The sequence below is a fragment of the Myripristis murdjan genome, chromosome 8 (genome assembly GCF_902150065.1).
Source record: "Myripristis murdjan chromosome 8, fMyrMur1.1, whole genome shotgun sequence".
Taxonomy (NCBI): Eukaryota; Metazoa; Chordata; class Actinopteri; order Holocentriformes; family Holocentridae; genus Myripristis; species Myripristis murdjan.
In genome coordinates, this window is record NC_043987.1 from 11,500,807 (window position 1) to 11,521,789 (window position 20,983).

General features: G+C 42.6%; 2 protein-coding genes across 2 annotated transcripts in view; one reads left to right on the forward strand and one right to left on the reverse strand.

The window, feature by feature from the left end:
• The window catches only part of LOC115364214 (phosphoinositide 3-kinase regulatory subunit 5-like), an 84,944-nt gene that overhangs the window by 7,033 nt on the left and 56,928 nt on the right, over positions 1–20,983 (forward strand). The window lies entirely within an intron of this gene.
• The window catches only part of ntn1b (netrin 1b), a 41,610-nt gene continuing 38,825 nt past the window's right edge, over positions 18,199–20,983 (reverse strand). The window contains exon 6 of the mRNA XM_030058682.1: positions 18,199–18,544. Coding sequence (XP_029914542.1) covers positions 18,225–18,544 — 320 coding nt within the window. The 3' untranslated portion in view covers positions 18,199–18,224. The remainder of the gene's footprint in view (positions 18,545–20,983) is intronic.

Consider the following 20,983-nt stretch of genomic DNA (forward strand, 5'->3'; position numbering starts at 1 on the left):
GCCAAGTTGTTAACATTGTATCTTTATTGGAACAGTCATTTTCCTACAGTTTTACACTTTGCATTGTATTTTGTTTTAAAACGGTAGCCTCTACGGAAAATTTTACAGGGTTTTCTATTAAAAGAAGAACACCTCTGTGCTGCAGCTATCTTTATCCCTGACACCTGTAGAAATATTGAAGGGAACTTTGCACTCCATTAAGTGTAAGGCAGCAGGTCCTGTCATCAGAGTAAATCCTGAACCTACAGGAAGGCCCTGACCCAGAAAGGCCTGACGTGGGATCTGCCGCAGCGTGAGTTACTGGCACTTCTCTGTGTCCTGCAGGTGCTGCTTGTGTGGAGTAGCTGGAGGAGGCTCCGGCCGGGAGTGAGTGATGTTAGTGGTCGATCTAAACAGCATGTACCGAGAAAGTCAGAGGGAAATGGTTTTGGCCTGACCGGTGAGGAAAGAGGCTGTTAACAGTATGCTGCAATAATATTTCCATTAACGGCTTCTCATTAAATTCCCTCTGTTTCCAGCTGCTAACAGAGACTATAAGCTCCCCGCGTTACACGGACTCCATTTCAGTGTTTCATTAAAACCTAAAGGCAGGGGTCTCTTATAAAATATAACCCTCTCTGTCACATAACTCATCCAATTTTTCTACACTCGCACCTTCCTGTCGAGTGGATGAAGCGTCTTTCAAGTGGTTTTACAGTATCAGTGCAGTGCAGAGGTATTCCAGCCCAGGCGAGATTTGCTCGTTATTTTTAAACTCCAGAGGTTACATCGATCCATAAATCACCTGGCCCACTGTGTCTAAACGTTCCGGCTCGGCCCGCCTGTCCGATGGTGGATTTATGATCTGCGGGTGCTGCAGTGAGCGCCAGCGCAGCCTCCTCTGGGTTCACTGGCTCTCTCCTGTGCACTTGTGTACATATTTAGAAAAGTGCGGGGTGGCTGAGTGCTGTTCGGCTGTGGGTCAGACCGCCTGAACTATCTGTTGTGATGCTGCTGTACCTCTCTGGCTGCTTAATGAGATATAACACCAAAGCACGGCATACATCCCAGCAGAAATTCTTTGTAGGTGGAAAGAATCAACACAAAGAGCCTTGGGTTGGAGCCAGCCAGAAGCACACAGACACTATGCAGAGTTAAAACCTGAGGGAGGGCTGATTATAGAGGCTGTGCTGTAGGGTCCTTTTTTTCAGTTTCACATTCATCTTGTGAAACTATGTGCTTTCGACAAAGTTTGGCAGAGAGGTAAATAGCAATAAAAGGGGATTGGAGTGTACATGTTTCCCTTGCCAAGCTTTGGGGAAAAAAAAAAGATCTTCCCTACATTGAGTATCTGGCAACAGAGCCTTGACCGGTGATGTCATCTCCAGGTCCACAGTTTCTGTTTGTTTCACCTCCATTATATGTGAAGGTTCAACAGACCTGGATGTCTTCTGGCTTCTACCCTGAGACACATTTTCCCTTGTTTGGTGTCCAGTTCTGGCCTTCCTCTCTGTCTTTAAAGTAGATCTAAAGAGGGAAAAAAAGCACCACATAGGAACTTGAACACTCCTCTGCAATGCATTTCTCTCATCCTATCAGCAGTAATGCCTCCCTGCTATGGCAAATTGTCCTAAGTCTGACATATATGGATCTGACAGATGAAATTTCGTGCTTCTCTCTGGTGGCAATGATGGCCACTAATAGCAGGTTGAAGGTAGTACAGGGACTTAGGCTGAGATAGAGCCATTAAGGAAGGGGATGATTGGTGATCCAGGCCCATGATGGCAAGGGTCAGATGGTCCCAAGGGGGAGCAGAATAATTTGAAAGGAGATGGACAGGGAAAAGAAAATCACGGTCCATCCGTTGTAAAGCGAATCAAAGCTTGGCCTTGTTTTTCCTTCGGTGGTATGTACACCAGCTCACCTGCTAGGCATCAAAGACCAGTTAAAGTCCCCCTCCACTCAAAAATATTAATTAAAAAAATAGTTAATGTGTATATTTCCATCCAGGAAATATATATGCCTTTTAGGCTATCATCCCAAAAACTAGAACTGGATCCCCATATTCACTGTCAAAAGCATTCCCTGAATAAAAAAAAATAAAGACTAACTAAAATGTCTGACCTTGACTGTAATGATTTGTATCCAGGCAAAAATTGTCACTAGAGGTGTTTTCATTGTCCTCTACTAAAGGTGGAGGTCAGTTTGCACACTTCTAAAATCTGAAAGAGGGGTCACAAAGAGGTTTTTTCATGAAAAAAACAACTTCTAAATATGTAATATTGGTGAACAGAGATTTTTAGGGACTTTTTAATAAATGACTGGAGGGCGACTCTAAATATGGGACAATACCCGTGCAATCCAACCACCAAAATGTTTTGATTTAAAAAAAATGTTTTTATTTAAGAAAGGTCTAGACATTTCTTTCATAACAATTAAAATGGGTCATAAAATGTAGGTGTTGTAGCAGGATATAGGGAAACACTAGAGGCCCAAGAACCTGCCTGGCTGCAGTTTGTAGTAGCCATTAGTAACTCTGCCTCACACCGTGTTAGGCAGGGCTGTAGGGGTAGTTTTAGCACTCTGGGCCGTCTGAGGGAGGGGACTGTTTGTCAGATTCAGGAGTGTGTTGCCTATCTCTGGAGCTGTCAACCCAGGCAGCTGTTCACAGGACAAACCCCTGCAAACCCGTGTATGGCACAGATATTGTACATTTTACAGTATCTAGTATTAAACACCGCACTGTAATATGTAAATATTTCAACAGCAAATTCTGACATTGTGACTTTAATTCTCATGTTGGAAGTACAGCACATGTAGGTCTGAGTCCTGCCCCCAGTGTCAGGGGGAATTTGCCTTTAACTGTGTCTGTGTAATGTGTGTGTAAGAGGATGTATATTTCCTGTCAGTGAAGAGTAGTCTTCTTATTTCCTGTGTGGATGTTTCAAAGTCTTCTCCTCCCAAACATTTTCATTGGCCCCGGAGCCGATGTTCACCACGAAAACCTTCAGCCTGCCAGCCGCAGTGTTTCCTCAGCTGGTGGATAACCTCCACCGCCTCACGCATCTCTCCCTCTGCCATCCATTTCCTCCTCCCTGCCTCCTACTGTCCTATCTTTCAACAGTTGAATGGACAGACTGAGCCACAGTGGCACACAGGCTCCGTCTTTATGCTCTGAGCTGATGAACAGATTGGACAGGACAGAGGAATTACAAACTAATCAACCTCGAGCTTCTTGAGCCAATTCCTTTTTCTTTAATGTTTGATCACTGCGGCGTGTCTTGTGTCTTACGCAGGGGAATGCAATGCTTTCCATGCAGAATTCTGTACATGCTTTATGTGCAATGCTTTGAACAACAGATTCTGATTGCCTTCACATTATATTGCACTTTTGGTTAGGACACAAAGGATGGAAATAGAAAATGAATCAATCATTTCAGTCAATTTTCCTTGCTGTATATGAATATGATTTCATTGCTCAAGACCTGTCTTGGCTTCAAAGCACACCTAGCCACCCACCTCCGTGACCTCACCCTGTATGTGCCTCATTTTGGCTACGAGGGAGAGGCTGCTACGTGGCAGGTTAGAGACGAGAGCGCGAAAGGGTGAGAGCAACGGCGCGAGCGTGAGACTTTGAAGTTTCAGCGTGCTATGGAAAGAGGGCAAGGAATCACCTGCCATAAAGAGGCGTGAGTAAGCGCTGAGCTATTTGTTCTGGTGCCTGGGTGGTTATGGGTCCCCTGGGAGGGCTGGCCCGGGCCCCTGTGAGATCACATCAGCGTGGATCAGGCAGGAGTCCAGCCGGAGGTGGAACTAATGGGCCCATGTGTTCGCAGACACTTCTAACAGCCAGATGCTGGGAGGAGAGACGTCCATCGAGTTTTTCACAACACCTCCCCTGGAGAGAAGAGAGGGGAGCCCGGTCAAGCCTCACACGCATGCTGGACATAGAAATCAGTGTATACCGATCCACACACCACGTACATTCTCTCTCTCTCTCTCTCTCTCTCTCTCTCTCTCTCTCTCTCTCTCTCAGAGACAACTCCAGTTTGTTGAGTCTACAAGGAGACTGTTTCCACTCTGACTCTCATTGATGTGGCATGCAAGGTGAAATAGCCTAATAAATGGGATTCGGGGCTCACATCTATCTATTCCATATGATCTGCCTGCCCCAGTAAAAGTCACGTACAGGCTCCTGTGCGTGCGGTCTACCATATTATTGATGCAGTCCTGACCTCTTGAATCTGACGTCTTATTCAAAGTGGTTAATGATTACCATCTTTCAGCGCGTATCAGCCGTCGCACCGGTAATCCCCCCCTCCCCCAGTTCCATCGGAAGGATTGTTCCTGTGGACGTCAAGGTTTGGACATTGTTTGGACCCCAGGCCTCCAGTTTAAAGTCAAAACACAGTGTTCAGTCTCTAACTCATCTGTTGAAGTTATGATAACACTGGCAGTGTCTTGCAGCAGAAGTGGGGACATCTTGCTGCTCTTATCTGTTGCACTGATACGAGTTTGACGCGTATAAACTGCAGAACATGAGATCAAGAGAAAACTAATTGAAGGTTTGAACTACCTGTCAAAGTTCACTGTATTACAAGGTGTAACTTCTCTTTCATGAGAAGAAATTATATTTTCATTGAGTCTGAGAAGAACTTACATCTCATTTGTCAGGGATTTTCTTTTAATAGAGGTAGGCTTACGAGAAATAAGTGTTAATAGCCACCTTGTAAATCGTGAAACCAAAACAGCAACACTCAATTACTCCACAAGCGCTGATGCTGTCACAGAGTTGGAGACACTATAAAAGATGAATAATAAGGGAGGGGAAAAAAACAAGATGTTGTGACAGGCTGGCCAATGAAAGTTTCAGACCTTTCTTCCTCTGAGACTGTATCACATCCTGATAGACACTCCGCAGTCTTGAGGGGTGATGTTGTGGGAAAACACACATATGAAACCAAAGCATTTTGAAGTGGAACCTGGCTGTCACCAATCCCCATGCAATTCCGCTGGTCCAAACCGGAAGACTGCTGGCGGAATCTCGAGAACACAGATACCGTGACGCCACCCTTTTCCTAGCTTGTGTGCAACATCCCAGAGCACTGCGTGGATCAAAGCAGAAAACGTATCGCACACATCCTCAGTAAACCCTGAAGGGTCCGTGGAGGCCACCTCGGAGTCTCGGTCCAAGTGATTTCTCCGTGTCTTAAAGGAAGGTGACTTGAAGTGTTAAAGAAGGCTTTAATGATTATTGCCTAACAACAAAGGATGAGGTGGGAGTGAGTCAGAGGATAAGAGAAACACAGGAAAACACAATCGACCTTAAGGCTGATTCATCGTGCGCAGCGCAGTTCAAATAACGTCAAGTGCCATATGAAAATGGTTAAATACATATTTCATGAAAGCCAGTGTAAATGTGTTTAGGATGGGACTACTTCCCCTTTGTAACTGCAGACCTGTTCAGAGAAAACTGTGACTTCAAATGAGTTGTTTTGAATAACATCTGCCATCCAAACACAAGCTTCTCTATTTACCGTCCATACTTGTATTGTTGTCTTCCCTTTTAAGCCTCATTGATATGATCAAAAGCTTTGTTTTTTTCCATGTACTGAGAGTTGGTTTATCAAACGGTGGTAATTGGAGGGATGGCACAGACGTCTAGACACAGCTTATTAAGGTGCTGAAAGATTCATACGTCGGCCCCCCCGTGCGCCTCGCAGATACACAGGCCTATGTGTTGAGATGCGCTGACACTCTCCATTAATGGGATCGTGTCATTAGACGTATTCAGTTTATCAACCACATGAGGATGGCTTCGCTGTTAAATTAAACTGTACTGAACGTGGAGTGCTTGTCTCCCCAAGCAAAACAAATTTGGGACCTGTTGATTTATAGGCATGGTTAGTTATTTTGTGGTAAGTGTGTGTGTTTACATGTGTGTACTTTTGTGGGTTTTTGTATGTGTGTGTGCGTGTGGCAGCCTGTCACCCTTTGCCGTAGCATTTTGCAGTGGGTTTCTGGTATCTTCTGGGTGACAAAGACATCCATTTCCCCTGCAGGTTTATCACATTCAGTCCTCTCTTTCATCATGGAAAAAGGAGCTGTGTCCAGATGGGAGCAGACAGTGTACATCACTCAGGAATCTCAAACATGATTGGATGAGTGCCGGGCGTGACTCAAGAGCGTTGAGCTGTTTTCCTGTCCTGTCCATAGAGGACCGTTGTAATGCCACGGACCGGACGGTTCGTCTGACTCTCCTCAGTCTCTCACAGCAGGGATCACAGTCTTTTTCCGTAGATGGGATGGGAGGAATTTAGGATACTGCTGTTGAGAAGCAGAGGACACAGAAGGTTCTCTAACAGTGCGTTCAGCAGTGTGTACAGTGTTCTAGGTGTGTGCAGTGTACTCTTAGGCGCTTGGGTGGAGGGTTAAAGTTTATGATTTATGGGTATGCATGACTGAATATGAGTGAAGCTACAATGACTTTAAAAACTCCATGTGCTCATACTAAAGAAGTGGCAGCACGGTGCTTTTGTAACTGAGAGGAGTGTTAAATGCATAAACTTAATACAATGTATTAGAAAATCATAAATACAGTTTGTTAAGCACACCAGAGCACAGTTTTGACCACTACCTTACTTTTGACCACTACCATTCATTCTTGATAAGACAAGATAAAATAAGATGAGATAAGATGAGATAACCTTAATTGTTTACAGATGTGGAAATTTGCCTTTGGCTTTACAAGTCGGCTAAAACACATCACAGTAAATCATACAATAATGAAAGCACAGCATGCACAGTGCAGACAACAATAATAGACCTGGTTCCAGTGTGAATAGTGTTCATGAATTTAGTGAAGTTATTGCATTTGGTATGAAAGACTTTGTAAATGTTGGTCGCTGCAGCGGCTCTATAGCGTCTTCCTGAGGACTGAATTCTTTAAGAAGGGGATGAACAGGATACAATTTGTCTGACTTTTTGTTTCCCCTGCATTTTATATAGACATCCTGGTTGTCTCTGGATAGTCTATTTTTGTTCTTAGACCCCAGGTGCCCACACCATATACACATCTTAAAAGTTAAAACACTTCCAATATGACCTCGAGAAACAGTCTTTGAAATGTTCTTGTTTATATTGTATAAATCCAATTTCCTGATTAGATACAAGTGCTGCATTGCTTTTTAAAAAATGTGCCTGCATCGCATTTACTAAAATACCTTGCTTTGTAAACATCGCTGTAAACATCGCTGAGTCAGATAACGCTGTGTTCACCTGAGCTTGGACCTCGGGATTTTTTTCAGATTGTAAATTTCCAACAAGCATCAACAGGTTCCGAGTGTTAACCCAGGAAAAAACGGATGCTCTTTTCTTTGGTGTTTTTCATGGAGGGAAATTCTCATTGTGAGCGTCCATTTATTGAGTTGACATCATGAACGCCATGTTGTTGCAGGTCAGAAATTTACAAGATGGAAATGCTGCAATCTGTGTTCAAGTGAATGCAGCATTACCTAACTTAGAATAGTGTTGATGTATAGAAGGTAATATATTATCCTTATGCCAAATAAAACATGTTAGAACCATTTGCAAACATTTTTGGATGGGTAATGTCAAAATGTATTTGACTATGCTGTGAGTTTCCCATTTTCTTAAAGGTATAAAAGGTATAATGACTGAAAATGAGTGCCCTGTTGGACTGTGTTAAAGGCTTGCAAGCTGCAGCTGAGCAGTGAAGTTGAGATATGTGCGGTTATAAATGATGGGTAAAAGCATTTCAGTCTTTTACCTATCCAAACATATCCTTTACTGCACAGTAAGAAGCTGAATTTATTAATTGTCAGAATAAAAACGTGGATTTTCAGCGTACTGACTGATGAGCTGTGATCATTGATATTTAAAAATGCTAATTATCACATTTAAGCAGTGTAAATCCCAAGGTCAGCCTCCTGAAGGTGAATGTGTTGTACACACGCGGTCTGACTAGTGTATGTCCAGGTTTGTGTAAATGGATTTCCTGGTTGCTGTCTGTGTGTGTGACCCCAGTCCTCCTCCTGTGACCCTGTGGATGATTGCTGTGGATGAGAAGTGTTTGATCCTGTGTTGATGCTGGGCCTTTGATGGCCAGCGCACTTTGATGCCGATGCGAGATTGAATCAAAGCCACCCTCTGTGAAACACATGCATGCACGCGTAGGTGGACTCACACACACACACATGCGCACACGCATACACTCTCTAGCAACATCAGGCCTGATATCTAAACAGGAGGTGCTATTCCCTTCTTTCCCCTTTGATCTTGGGCACTGATATTTGTCATCTAGCTGACATTCTAGATCGACTATTTAATACCATGTGAGGATGGATTTGGGCTATAACCCTCAAAACCTCAGGAAGTTTGTGTTTTATTGCCTATCTTTGTATTTTATTACTGATGATATAAATTTGACATCCCCAGAGACCAATTGTTACATTACTCAGTGCTCTTTAAATTATAGGAACCATAGAGAAGTCATGGCCTTGCTGTGAAAAAGTGATTTTTTCAACGGTAATTTTTACTGAACAGTTCTGTTTCCTGGCTGTTTGATGTCTTCCTGTATTAATCCAGCGAGCGAGCAGCTTGATTTACTAGCAACCCAGGACCACTTTGCTCTGTCTCTGCTTTTATGTAGGATTCTGTACCAACAACTAATGGCAAAAGCAGACCCAAACTTCAGAAACATGCACCTTGTTGAAATGAATTTTTTAACACCCTCTAGTCATATAGTCTGTGTGTATTTCGACATTTTCATTGAATGTGATTTATCGCATTCAGGGATTTTCATTGTATGTGGTTTCTCATATTCTGGATTTTTTCCCAGCCAGTTGATTGATCAAAATGTCCTGATGTCTTAACCAGTGACTCAAATTTACTGTAAATTGTTAAACAATATGTTATAAACGGGACGCCTTTAGAAAATCATGATTTGAGTGAGGAAAAAAATGTTACTTTTACACTGCAGCCACTCTGGAAGCGAAAAGCAAGGCATCCCGAGAGTTATAGGTCTAGGTCGTCAACATGAAAAGTTTTCCTTACACTAAATCTCAGCACGGGTCAGCGCTCTGTTTTCCTACATTTCTCTCTCACACCCGACCTAGAACTGTCTGGTAGCTTCTCAGAGCTCCATGGATGGGCAAGAGCAAAGAGGGAAAAATGGCGATAGAAAAAGTGATTGTGAAATGTGGGAGCGAGGAGTATTTGGCAGGGCTCGTCTTGTTTGCTCAGTAAACCCCCAAGGCCTGTGTTTTTGCTGAGGGAAATGCCCACATTGTTGGGCCTGGAGACCGTGGTTACGGGCCAGCCCGGGGCCCAGCCAGGCAGGTTGGGAGAAACAACAAGATGAAGGTCAGCTAATATAGCAGTTAATTCCACTTCCTGGTCCCCATGACACCCAGGCAGGGTTTATTTGAAGATCCCAGACCCTGAAGTCACTCTGCACTTTGTTTAGTCCATGAGTATTTTTCGTCTGGGCCAACACTTTTAGATATTAATGTATTCGGATGAGGAGGAAGAGAGGGTGGAACAGAGGGGGGGAGTGGGGAGGGTCTTGCCAGGGAGTGAGCAGGAAAATTCCAGATATCCACAGGTCTCTCTATCTCTTCTCCTTGACAGCCATGACAGAAGTTTCAAATCTAAACTAAATGCTCAGTTTCATGCCTGTCATCCTTCAAGTGGACATTGATAATTATACATTCTCACATAAAGAAGGTGACAAAAACAGTCAGCTGCAGCTTTGCATGAATAATATGTCAAACCTTACAGGTACAGGTTACATTAAAAAGTTAGATCAAAATCACTACATATATATTAAGCTATATGACATTACATATTCTTTCTACCATACACTTTACAGCCAACCTGTTATTGCCTGGTTTGAGCTTTCCAAATTTCTGTCGGGTCCCGGAATAAACTCCTCCTCCGTTCTCATCTTCACCCCCTCACCATTTCAGCTCCATTCAGAACGTTACTGAAGCCACACATTCTGCCGATCAACCAAACATCAAAAAGTCAAACAATATCAAATGTTCATGTCAGCTGTGTGACAGCCTCTGTCACTGCAGTCAGCAGAGGCGACAGAAAAAGTTCATTCAAAGCAGCTTACCTTGGACTTGAAAATCTGCAGCTTTAGCACATTTTTGAACTGAAGGTCAGAGACAAAATAATCCAAGTAATCCAAAAAAGGCTGTTGATATACAACTTCTATTGTGTGTGTTCATGTTAAAATAAACTAGAGAATGCAAATGCAAGATAAAAAAAAAAAACAGAGACACTATCAAACAATGTTAAAAATCTTTGTAAAAAAAAAAAAAAAGAACTAGAGAGCCTCTTTTATATTGGGGAAGGAGGGCATGGATGCGCCAATATCTGATACATATTTAAGAAAAGATTTTGGCCTGATATAAACCAATAAATCGATCTAACCATACTCCACATGGCCTATTTTGATTCAGTATTTCATATTTTAAAACACTACAAAGACTGCAAAAAACTATGACAAAACAACAACGGAAACAAAACTGCACCCCACTATGTGCCTGTTTTTCGGTGTTGGGTCACATTTTTAAATAGCATATAAAATGGCAAATTGTTCTTAGTCTCTCTTAAACTTTGTTTGGTCTCCTCTTGTCCCCATTAAAGCCTGGAAGGTGAGAACAGGGTGCTACTGTGAGGCAGCTGAAGGACTCTCCTCATGGAGCAGACTCCAATGAGATCCATCCACTCAGGCATACTTTGGACCCGGCAGCGTGCGTGAATAGACATTAAAAAGAGCTAGTTTATGAGCTGATTGTCTTACTGATCATTTAACTCAGACCTCAAGAATGCGGAAAAAGGGGGGAAGGGGGGTGAAAAATGGGTGAAAAATATAGTACACACCATCCAAAAGCCAAGTGGCTTAATCCTGTATGGAAATGGTAATGAGAAAAAAAGAGGACTAGCCCTCTCTGTGTGCACTCAGCTACCCAGGATGGGATCTAGGCCTCTCTAGTGGGGCTTCTCCAGGATGCATAAGAAGAGCCTTTGTGCTCCAATCTAGTAAGCCAGAAATACAGCTTTTGAACCATGTGCGTTGAAAGAAAGAGAGAAATAGAGAGGGAGATTGGGAGAAAGTGAATGAGTGAGTGAAGGGGTGGGGGCTGGGAGGGCTCTAAGGGTGTTAGTGTCAAATGCTGAGGGTGTAACACATTTGGAATCCGAGTGGTGTGTGTGAGTGTGCATACGTGTTTGTGTGTGCATGCCTGTGTATGTGCGTGTGCGTGTGTGTGTGTGTGTGTGTGTTGTGGTCACACAGTGGGTTGATATCAAGTACTTCTTTAAGCCCTTCCTCCATCTCCAAAGGTGCTTCACTCTTTGTTTCATGGAGCCCCATTCTCCCATGCTTAAGCCTCAGTGTGAATGAAGGCTGGGAAGCAAAAGAGTGGACATCGAGGTGATGGAAGACGCCCTAGAAAACGGAGAGTGGAAAATGCGCACCCAAACGGGCTGTGTATATAAACTGTTGTCAAACGAGTGACAGGTGAAAAGAAAGGAGCAGGGATGGAGGAAAAGTGTGTTGTCAGTGGCGTCTTACACTATGTCCAGTGTTTCAAGTCGAGCCAAATTCACAAGTTTTTTGATACTTCATTCAATATGTTTTACCATTCCTTGTGCACATTCGCTTGATTATAAAGTGAAATTTTGCTTTGCAGTTGTAGTCGGCAAAGCAATCTTAATGTCGGTCTGTCGCCAAAGGTTCAGAGTAAACAAGGCTTGAAAATACACTTAGTCAGCTGCAAAAACAGAGTTATATTGTTCTGTGTTTAGTTGGGCGCTTCCGAGCAAACAAAACAGCATCTGTGGTGCAGCTCCAGTTTTACGGAGGGTTAAGAAGATGGAGCTCGAAGCCAAGAGGGTTTCAGAAAAACAAAAGACGGGTGATAGTACATTTTTCATCAGAAGGGGGCCAAGGCGAGATCTCATGCATAATATCAGACTTTGGTAAACTCGACTGAACTGCAAGCTCTTTTTCTGTTTCCCCCTCTCACCCTGACTAGAGAGAAACACAGGGGCACCCTTGAAGAAAAGTTAAATGAAGTCTCTCTTTCACAGAGTTGCTTCGCCTGGGGTGCAGGGTAGTTTGCGAGTGAAGAAGCGCTTCGATTGTGTCAGATTAGAAATGGTGGCGCTGAAGGTCTATGGCTGCTGGGTAACGCAGATCAGCCTCTGTGATCCTCTTGAGGTTCCTCCTTCCTCCTACCCAGCTAATCCACTTAAGTACCACAGGCCCTCTCAGCTCCAAACTCATTTGGGCAGAGCTCAATAATTGGGTTACTCCTTCCTTGTGTAATAAAACAGCAATAATGGCCATGAAAACATTGTTCATTTACACTGAAGTTAATGGATGATTTGCCATTACACTGTAATTACTAACTAATTAGATTGTTATTGGATCATTTGAATACCACTCCTTCTCTCGGTCTTTCCTGTTGATTGCTCTGCTGGGCCTGTTGATGAGGGTCTTTGAATGGGATTAGGCTGCCTGTAATGCTTCCTGTCCCACCATGGTGGTCATTTCTCTTAACACAATTTTAAGAGATTTAAGTGCATCCATGGAGGGTCTTAAGGTCAGGAATGTCATTTACATTTTGAAGACAGAGAGGATGTTAGTGATTCAAAAACTTACATGCAAAGTGAGCACAATAGTCTGCATTTTCTCTCTAAGTTAGTTTACTGATTCGGGTTACTTGGGCCCAAGGACCTTGGAGCCTTACTATCCCCCTCAGAATTATAAAACGCATTGGCCAAACGCATGGAAGTCACGTAATCACTTGTGTGTGATGTTCTTTCAACATTGCACAGAACCACAGTGGTTTCATAATTCTTACTGTTTACTTTTCAGAGGAAAAACAAGGGGGCAAGGAACAATATAAATTCAAACCGTCCGAATGTTTTTATGGGCTGAATCTGACAAAGAAATCAGGCTCTTTTCCATTCAGTCTTCATGCACTGAAGCAAGCAATGACAAGTCACACGTATGCCATGGGAGTTATGCCATTTCACTCAGCAGCTTGCCGTTTCCTTTTCCTGGCAGCTGTTAGTACAGCACACAATTGGAGGGCACAAGGCCACCCTGCCGCCCAGTCTAGCACAACCCCAGCATGTCGCATCATCAGCACTGCCCTGTCTGACCAGAGCGGAGCTTTGTTTTCCGAGGAGTATGCTCGCTGTGAACCGGGACACAATGGCCGCAGTGTGACGGGGGCTTCATGTGTGTGGAATGTTCCACGGGCCTCGAGCTGGCCCGGGTGCTGCAAGGGCTGCGATGGAAACCTGATCCCACATTCAGCCCTCTGCATGTAGTAGTATGGATGTGGGTTCACTCCTCCTGATGCCAGAAACCATGGTCATGTCTGTGTACGAAGCTCTGGACAGAGCACTGTTTGTTGTTCCAGCCTCATCTGTGCGCACACTGAGAGGGGAGCTCACACACACCCAGATCTCTTTTCAGTTCTCCCGTTCCGCCCAAATCACACAGAGGATTGAGGGAAATGGTACATCATTGTCTCCTTGTGATCCTGCACTGTCTTCGATGAGCTAAGGTGAAATAGTTCAGGTTTTGCAAGCCCTGGATGACACTGTGATCTCATAGTCAGGGAAGCTGGGGAACCTGAAAGAGCATGCCAACCATGTCTATAACAACAAAACATAAGAGTTGTGCTGGGCAAATTCAAGACTTGTCTATTCTTATGGTGTGAGTATTCATCTGAAATGACCTCATCCCCCAGTTTCTCTCCTCCGTCTACCGAGTTGTTAGTTTGGGTGGTTTTACGACTAGAAATCCTGGTGGCTTCAGTTTCCTACATTAATGGATAACACAGCTTAAACTTTCACGAGTGGTTGTTTGATTGGTTGGCCCCTTGGGAGAATTTTGTACTGGCACTGAAGGGACCACTATACCAATATCCTGTCCACAAGCACAAAGCAGGGGACTCGGGGTTGGAACAAGGAGAGAATCTGAGGTATTTGTGTGGAATTCCCATAGGAAAAAGTCAAGCGTGTCCACTGATGCCAAAACCTCTCAGCTACAACAATAACATCTGTGGTTTGAATTTAAAAGGTGATATCACTTTAATGTGCCTGTGTTATAGCAACCTTATAGCCAGTATTTACTGTCAGTGAAGTTTACAGAGATGAGGGATCCAAAACAAATGATGAACAGCTAGCTGAGCTTACTGCTTTGTGGTGCAAGGTATAGTTGAACCTCTTGGGTAGTAATAAAAGATAAATTATTGACATCAAATGTTTAAAGTGATAGGTTGGATTCTTACCAGTAAGTATTTGCGGCTGTATGTGAGTGTAACATCCACCAAATCTGGTCCATTAACTCCTTCCCTGTTGCAAGAATGGGAGCTTCACCAGGAGAGTACTGCTTCAAAATGAATAAAGTAGACTGAAAAACAGCATGATTTTGAGCGGCGGCACAAAGCTAAAAAATAGTTTTGAAGGATGCACAACAACACATGATTATTTTGGTTTCACTTTGAATGATTTGAACTACTTTAAACCAAATTATTTTTCGCCATAGTGCCACTGAGCCACCACGCACCAGTCTCATATTCAACCTATGGGGTGATACAGTGGCAGTGCTGTGGCAAAAAATAGTTTCTCCATTTTGGATATAAGGGAAATCATCCAGACATGTTGTGTATTCTTCAAAACTATTTTTCAGCTTTGTCTCAAAATCATGCTGTTTTCCAGTCTATAGCGACTTTATCTATTTTGGAGCATGACACGCTCAATGAAACCCTCGTTCTCATGACGGAGAGGGAGTTTATGGACCAAACCTGGTGGCTGTATCATACTCACATGCAGCAGCAAATACCACTATACGGGTTAGAATCCAAACTATCACTTTAACTACTGGCCTATAGTGTTTTCTGGACCAACTAGGCATTTTCTCAATACAATCCACATGTTTGGAGTGCTATGAAAAGGTCAGTTGACTGATTTTTGTACTTTTGGCCATATATGCTACCATTTTTTTTTTGGCCTGGCCTACTAATACAAAGACAGTTTGCTGAGTATGTATACGCTAGTTGGACTCATTCACGCTCTGTCGCTGCCCAGTACAACAAGTCGTCTATTGTAGTACACTCAGCAGGTCCACTGGAGCAAAGGGGGTGAAGTGCCTGGCTCAAGGGAACTGTGGCATGTACAGCAAAGAGAGGGAAGACCACGATCTTTTTCCTGTCCAGATTTCCTTAAAATGAAGTGATGAAAACTGTTTTTCTGAACATAACACATGTTGCTTAATTCTGTTCAGTTGTTACTGAATGAGTATAGAATTGGGTCAGAGAGTTATAATGATAGAAACCTCTAGAAGTATCAGGCATGTACACAGGGGCACCGGCAGGATTTGATCTCAGAGTACACACAGGAACGACCAGGTTCATCATTTAGGCTACTCCCACACACACACAGACACAGACACTATTATCATTTGAATGGTAACCTATGGTAACCACCTATCAGCCAACAGAAGACCAACCAGCTAAATAATAACACAGAAACATAACCTGCAACAAACAACAAACGAAAAACCCCACCGACCTGATGTATGGATAGTGCATACAGGTGTATGGCTTCTGGCGCTGCTGTGTGTACATGCAATCATGCAAACAATAATTGGTGGAAGCTTTTTGATGGTCTAAAAAGAAAGAAAAACAAAACAAAACAAAACAAAATGTAGCTTCAGGTCAATCATCTACAAGTTCTTTTCCAGAGCTTTATTTCAGATGAATTAATTTTCAGTTCTAGCAGGCTGTTCAATAGCTACAGACTTTATCAATACTTTTCATTACAGCCATCTACGTACAATTCAATGCAAAGGATAACCAAAGTAAAAAAAAAAAAAAAAAAAAAAAAAAAAAAAAATCCAAAATAAAAACCACAACAGCCACATTATTTCATGTGTCATTAAATATATTCATTTATGATAAACATAATATATTAGTATGCATTACAAGACATTACACAACCATTTGCAATGGACACTGCTAAACAACATTTACAAGCCGAAGTATAAACACGAGCAGATAGTTATTAAGGTATAATATTTTCGGAGCAGAAGTCTGGCAGTGAGTACCTTTTTCCCAGCACTGGCAGTATGAGTGTGTGTGTGTGTGGTAGCTAGATGTCAATCCAAATCTGTTGGCAGAGACCTCGTAAGCATGTTGCAATTTCTAAACAGATATGATGCACAAGCACTGAGTTTGTGCGTGAGACTGAGAATGTGTGCACACACTGTATGTGCACGTTGCTCTGTATGTGCATGTGTGTGCATGTGTGTTTGTGTGTGTGTGTGTACTGTATGTATACATGTGAGCATGTATTCCAGCTCAGATATACTTCTCTCTTTCTCAGCTGGACTGTGATCCTCTGTGTGCATATTCTCAGGTAAACATGAGAAACTTTGTCTCACATTCATTTATTTGTCATTCCATTTATTAAGCCTATAGTATTTAAAACTCTGGTTAATTTCACAATGGAAATACAACTAGTAAATGTTTAACAAAACAAAAAAAGAAAAAAAAAGTAATACTATACAGCTATATAACATGTAGACGATCGGTCATCCCTTTTTATCAAGTACCAAGTAGTGTCTTGATAATGAAATCCCATCCTCAAAAAGTTGATTTGAGGCGAACAATATTTGACACAGTGTGCTGATTGCACTGTAAGATAAATGTCTGTGATATTTTATCACTCCACAGGTTATTTTACCCACAACATTGAGTTCTGTATACAAATTCATTGTGTACATAATTCACAATCATAGTTAGCTTCTGGTCAGCTAAACAGTGAGCATGCATCATCGTGTCAGCGGTTTGACTTGATAGGTCGTGCTGTTCGACATTCTTTTTTAATGAGGCAAGAGACGGTTCACCACTTGTTGCTTTTGTAGATGAAGCAGTGCTCCATCAATTCCCTTATTTACGAGCCAGTCTCTAAATGTTTGGGACATCCAAGAAACAGTTAGTTTTTTATTAGAGGAAACACTAAATTTCGAGCCATCTGTAGCTGTGACACAACTTTGAGCAGGGTTTTTAACATCAGCCAAATGCGTCAGTTCAAATACACAGAATAGTCATCAGTATTGTGAGAGGGGTTTTCAGTATCGAGTTTGTTTGGATCATACAATATGGAAATTATTCTGAATGTCACTTTAAAAATGTGAACATATCTCATATGTTCTGAATACTTTTAACTAGTAAAAAATAAGTGCATGGTTGACGTGTCTACTCTACAGCTAGTTGATGCTACAGCATCATCTGTTTAAAATAATGTCTATGTATGCACGTATGGTTACTTTACATTGCAGAGGTCACAACCACAACATACTGTTAATCTATCAATAAGCACAGATCAAAGACTTAATTGTAATGAACAGCACTCTCAAACTGAGAGTATCACTATGGCATTTTGATGTCTGTTCCCATGACATGTGTTGTATCATTGAGGTAACACTTATACATGAGCAAGTGGCTCCCAGGTAAAATGGCATTGGCTGTTTTTTTGTTGTTTTTTTACTTTCATGAGACTGGGAACACAAATTTAAAAAAAAAAAATGATTTAAAGGACCAATTAACAAGTTATCACTTTCAGCTGTTGACAAAATTTAGCTTGGCAAGTTGAAGGAGCAACTAATCATACATGAATGAAATCCCTTAATGCCGGGCCATGTCTCTTCAGTTTGCTAGAAAATGCTTTACACACCACAGTAGACAAAGAGCCTTTGAAAAGACAGAAAGTTGATACAGTAGATGGATCGCTTTTTGAAACAATTGAACAGGGGGCTTTAAACAGCAACAACTGCATCATGGGTAGAATAGTCAGGATGCGACGTAATATGTAACATTAGGTGCAAACTCTGCAATTCCACAACAAAACAAACCTTGAAAGACAATCAGAAACAGAACGACTGTAGAATGAGCTCCTTCACGAAAGTTCCTAAAAAAAAAAAACACTAATCTCTTTTCGCTCCAACTCAGAGCAGCAGCACTCAGTCATTTCCCCACTATCTCTCCTACTTTTCACCTGTGTCCCTCCATCTTTTATCCTTCCAGTTTATTTTATTTTTTATCCTCTCTGTGTCTTTCGTTCCTCTGGCTGAAGACGAAATTCTGCCCCCATGCCTCCCTCCATCTTGCTCTCCTCTCCGGCTCTGCTTAGCATTTTCCCCTCTTGTCACGCTGTTGGAACTTCCTCAGCCTGCGGCCCCACAGGTCCTTCCAGGGGATGAGCAGGCTGCCCTTGTCCGCCACCACGCCGCTCTGCCCGGGAGAGTCATCGTCTGTGCCCAGAAGCAGGTACTTCCTCCCGGGCTTGATCTTGGGGCATTTGCAGGCGACGTCCTTTGCACGCACCCACAGCAGCTGGTCCCCGCGGCGAATGCGGTGCTCACCTTGCTTGTAGACAGAGATAATGTTGACAGTGAACTTCCACCACTCCCCTGCCTTATCTCCTTTGAGAACATGCACTTGGACAGCTGGTGGAGCAGAAGAGAAAAGCAGGTGTTAGAAAATGCCAAAATGTAACCTTTTAGCCGCTTTCAGCTGTAGGAACTCTGTAAACTCTCTGAAACCTAATTTCTTTCCCGGAATTGTCTCCATAAGATACGGCACAGTTACAGATAAAGTTCCCAGAACCTTATTTTGGGAGTTTTAGCAGTACTGTCAATCAAGATTGGTCATGCATTGACATGATGAAACTTCCTCAAACACCTGCACTATTATTAGAGTGCTACAACACAAAAAACACTCAGTGCCAAAAAACAAACTATGAAAACAAATTTAAAGCAATTGGATGAATCCAATTGCAAGTTGGATGAATCAAGGGGTATTCAGTGGGAGCTCGACTTGGCTATTAAAGTTGAAAAATTTGAAAGGGTATTGATGATGCACTTCATACCCTTTGTGGTTGGTTCCTCATACAGTGGAAACGGAAACAAAAGCCAGTCTCTGAACTGCACTGATTCTGAAACGTCCCAGCTTATGGAATGTTCCAGGATACCCTTTATAGCCAAAAAGGTCTTTATATCAAACGAAATATTGTGTTAAAAGTTAATACCCATGTAGGAATGAGTTATTTATGTCACAAGGTGAGCTGGTAAACTATAACACCTGCTCTATTCTGCTGGCCAAAGTGCTAGGCATGTCTCTGACAGAACATGGAACAGGAGATGTCTGACTTCACAAGATGACCAGTTAACGCTGCTATATGTTCAAACATGATCCAGAAATTGCTGACTTCACTGTGTCAGCTGCTGTCACTGGTCCCTCCCTTCATCCCTGACCTCTGACCTTTCCTTGTTGTGCTGCTCAGCATGCTCTGTATTGCAGCAACAGTTGCCATAGCGCTCCCAGTGCAAAGACAATGGTTGCCTGCGGAGTACATTTGAATGCACACTTCCCTGTGATGGGCAGCAGTGTTTGACTGCTAGACTGTAACCCTAGAAACGCCTTTCCCTCAACTGGCAGGGCTGGGGCTGAGGAAGAGGAGGGGTGTGCTTGGTTCTGGGGGAATTGGGTCCTATTTCATACAAACAAAAAAGGCAGAAGTGAAATTCATTTTATAGAAAAATGCCACATCTGCTAACAATAAAACTTCTGAAACAGATCCATTCCAACTGGTCTATCAGGTGTTAAGCTGGAGTCTGAACATCCAAACATTTGAGAACCTCAGGCTAAATCAAGCTGAACCTGGTAACTATTGGAGCACCATTTCCAGCAGATATTTTCATACCAGGAAATGAGAAAAGCTCCCTCTGCAGAAGCTCCCCTGCATGGATTTCTCTGTCAGACAAACCACCAAACCATTACTTCATCACTCTGATTGCAACAAGGGGCAAACGGTTCAGCAGAGTAGGAGCTAATGTGTGCTTGAGGTGAAGTGGTTTAGCTAGGAATGTGCAAGTGTGTGTATGTGTGTATATGTGTGTGTGTGAGTGGGTGTGGGTGTGCGTGTGAGGGTGCATGTGCACGGCGGGGGGGGGGGTCTTACAGTTGTGTCAACTGACTCAATTTGGAGAAAAAAAGATTGATTGGATGGTATACGTGAAACACTCAAGTATGCATAATTGCACATGCACGCAATGCGCATGCATACACTCACAGACACACACACTGGTACTGCTATATTTTTAAGCACTTTCTTATGACTTTAACTCATTCCATAACCCCCATAGCCATGTTTAACTCTAAACTAATTACTGTTGTTATTATTGCAAAAGTACTATTGTTGCAAAAAAAAAAAATTCTGGATCTATCACACACAGATGCATGTCAGAAAATTAAGTGCAGCTTGGGACAAAAATGTCCTGGAAAGGTCATGAAATACCCATTAAATGAATAAGGAGCTGAGAAAGGATGTGTCCAGTAACTAGTACCGTTTTTGCATTTCTTTTTCTTTTCTTTTCTTTTCTTTCTTTTTTTTTTTTTTTACACTGATTTGCAAACTTTTCATACATTAGTGCAACTGCTGCCGTCTTTGGGTAACTATAGATGAGGGGGTGAGTTAAAGGGGGCTTTTTTTCCAGTACGCTCTGGGCAAGAGTGAGTTTTTTTGTGTCCAGGATACATCTAAGCACACAGCCTCCAGCAGTCAAAAATGTATTGGATTTTTCCCCTCTGTTTGTGACTGTGATTTCAAATCGAATGGATTGCGGTGGTGCAAATTGAACATTTATTTGCGAACACGCAGAGCACATGTAGTATGGCTTCTCAATAAAACTGCCCCCCAAAATACCAAAATGCCTCCGCAAATCAGATCAAGACCCTCTGGAAAACAAAACTTCTTACCCTGGCGCCCACATGTACACACATGCATTCACACAGTATTCCTACCCAACCTGTGGCTTGTGATTAGCTGAGTAATGTTTATGAAAGAAAGGCCGGCTTTGATCCTCATTTGAAAATAGCACAGGAAG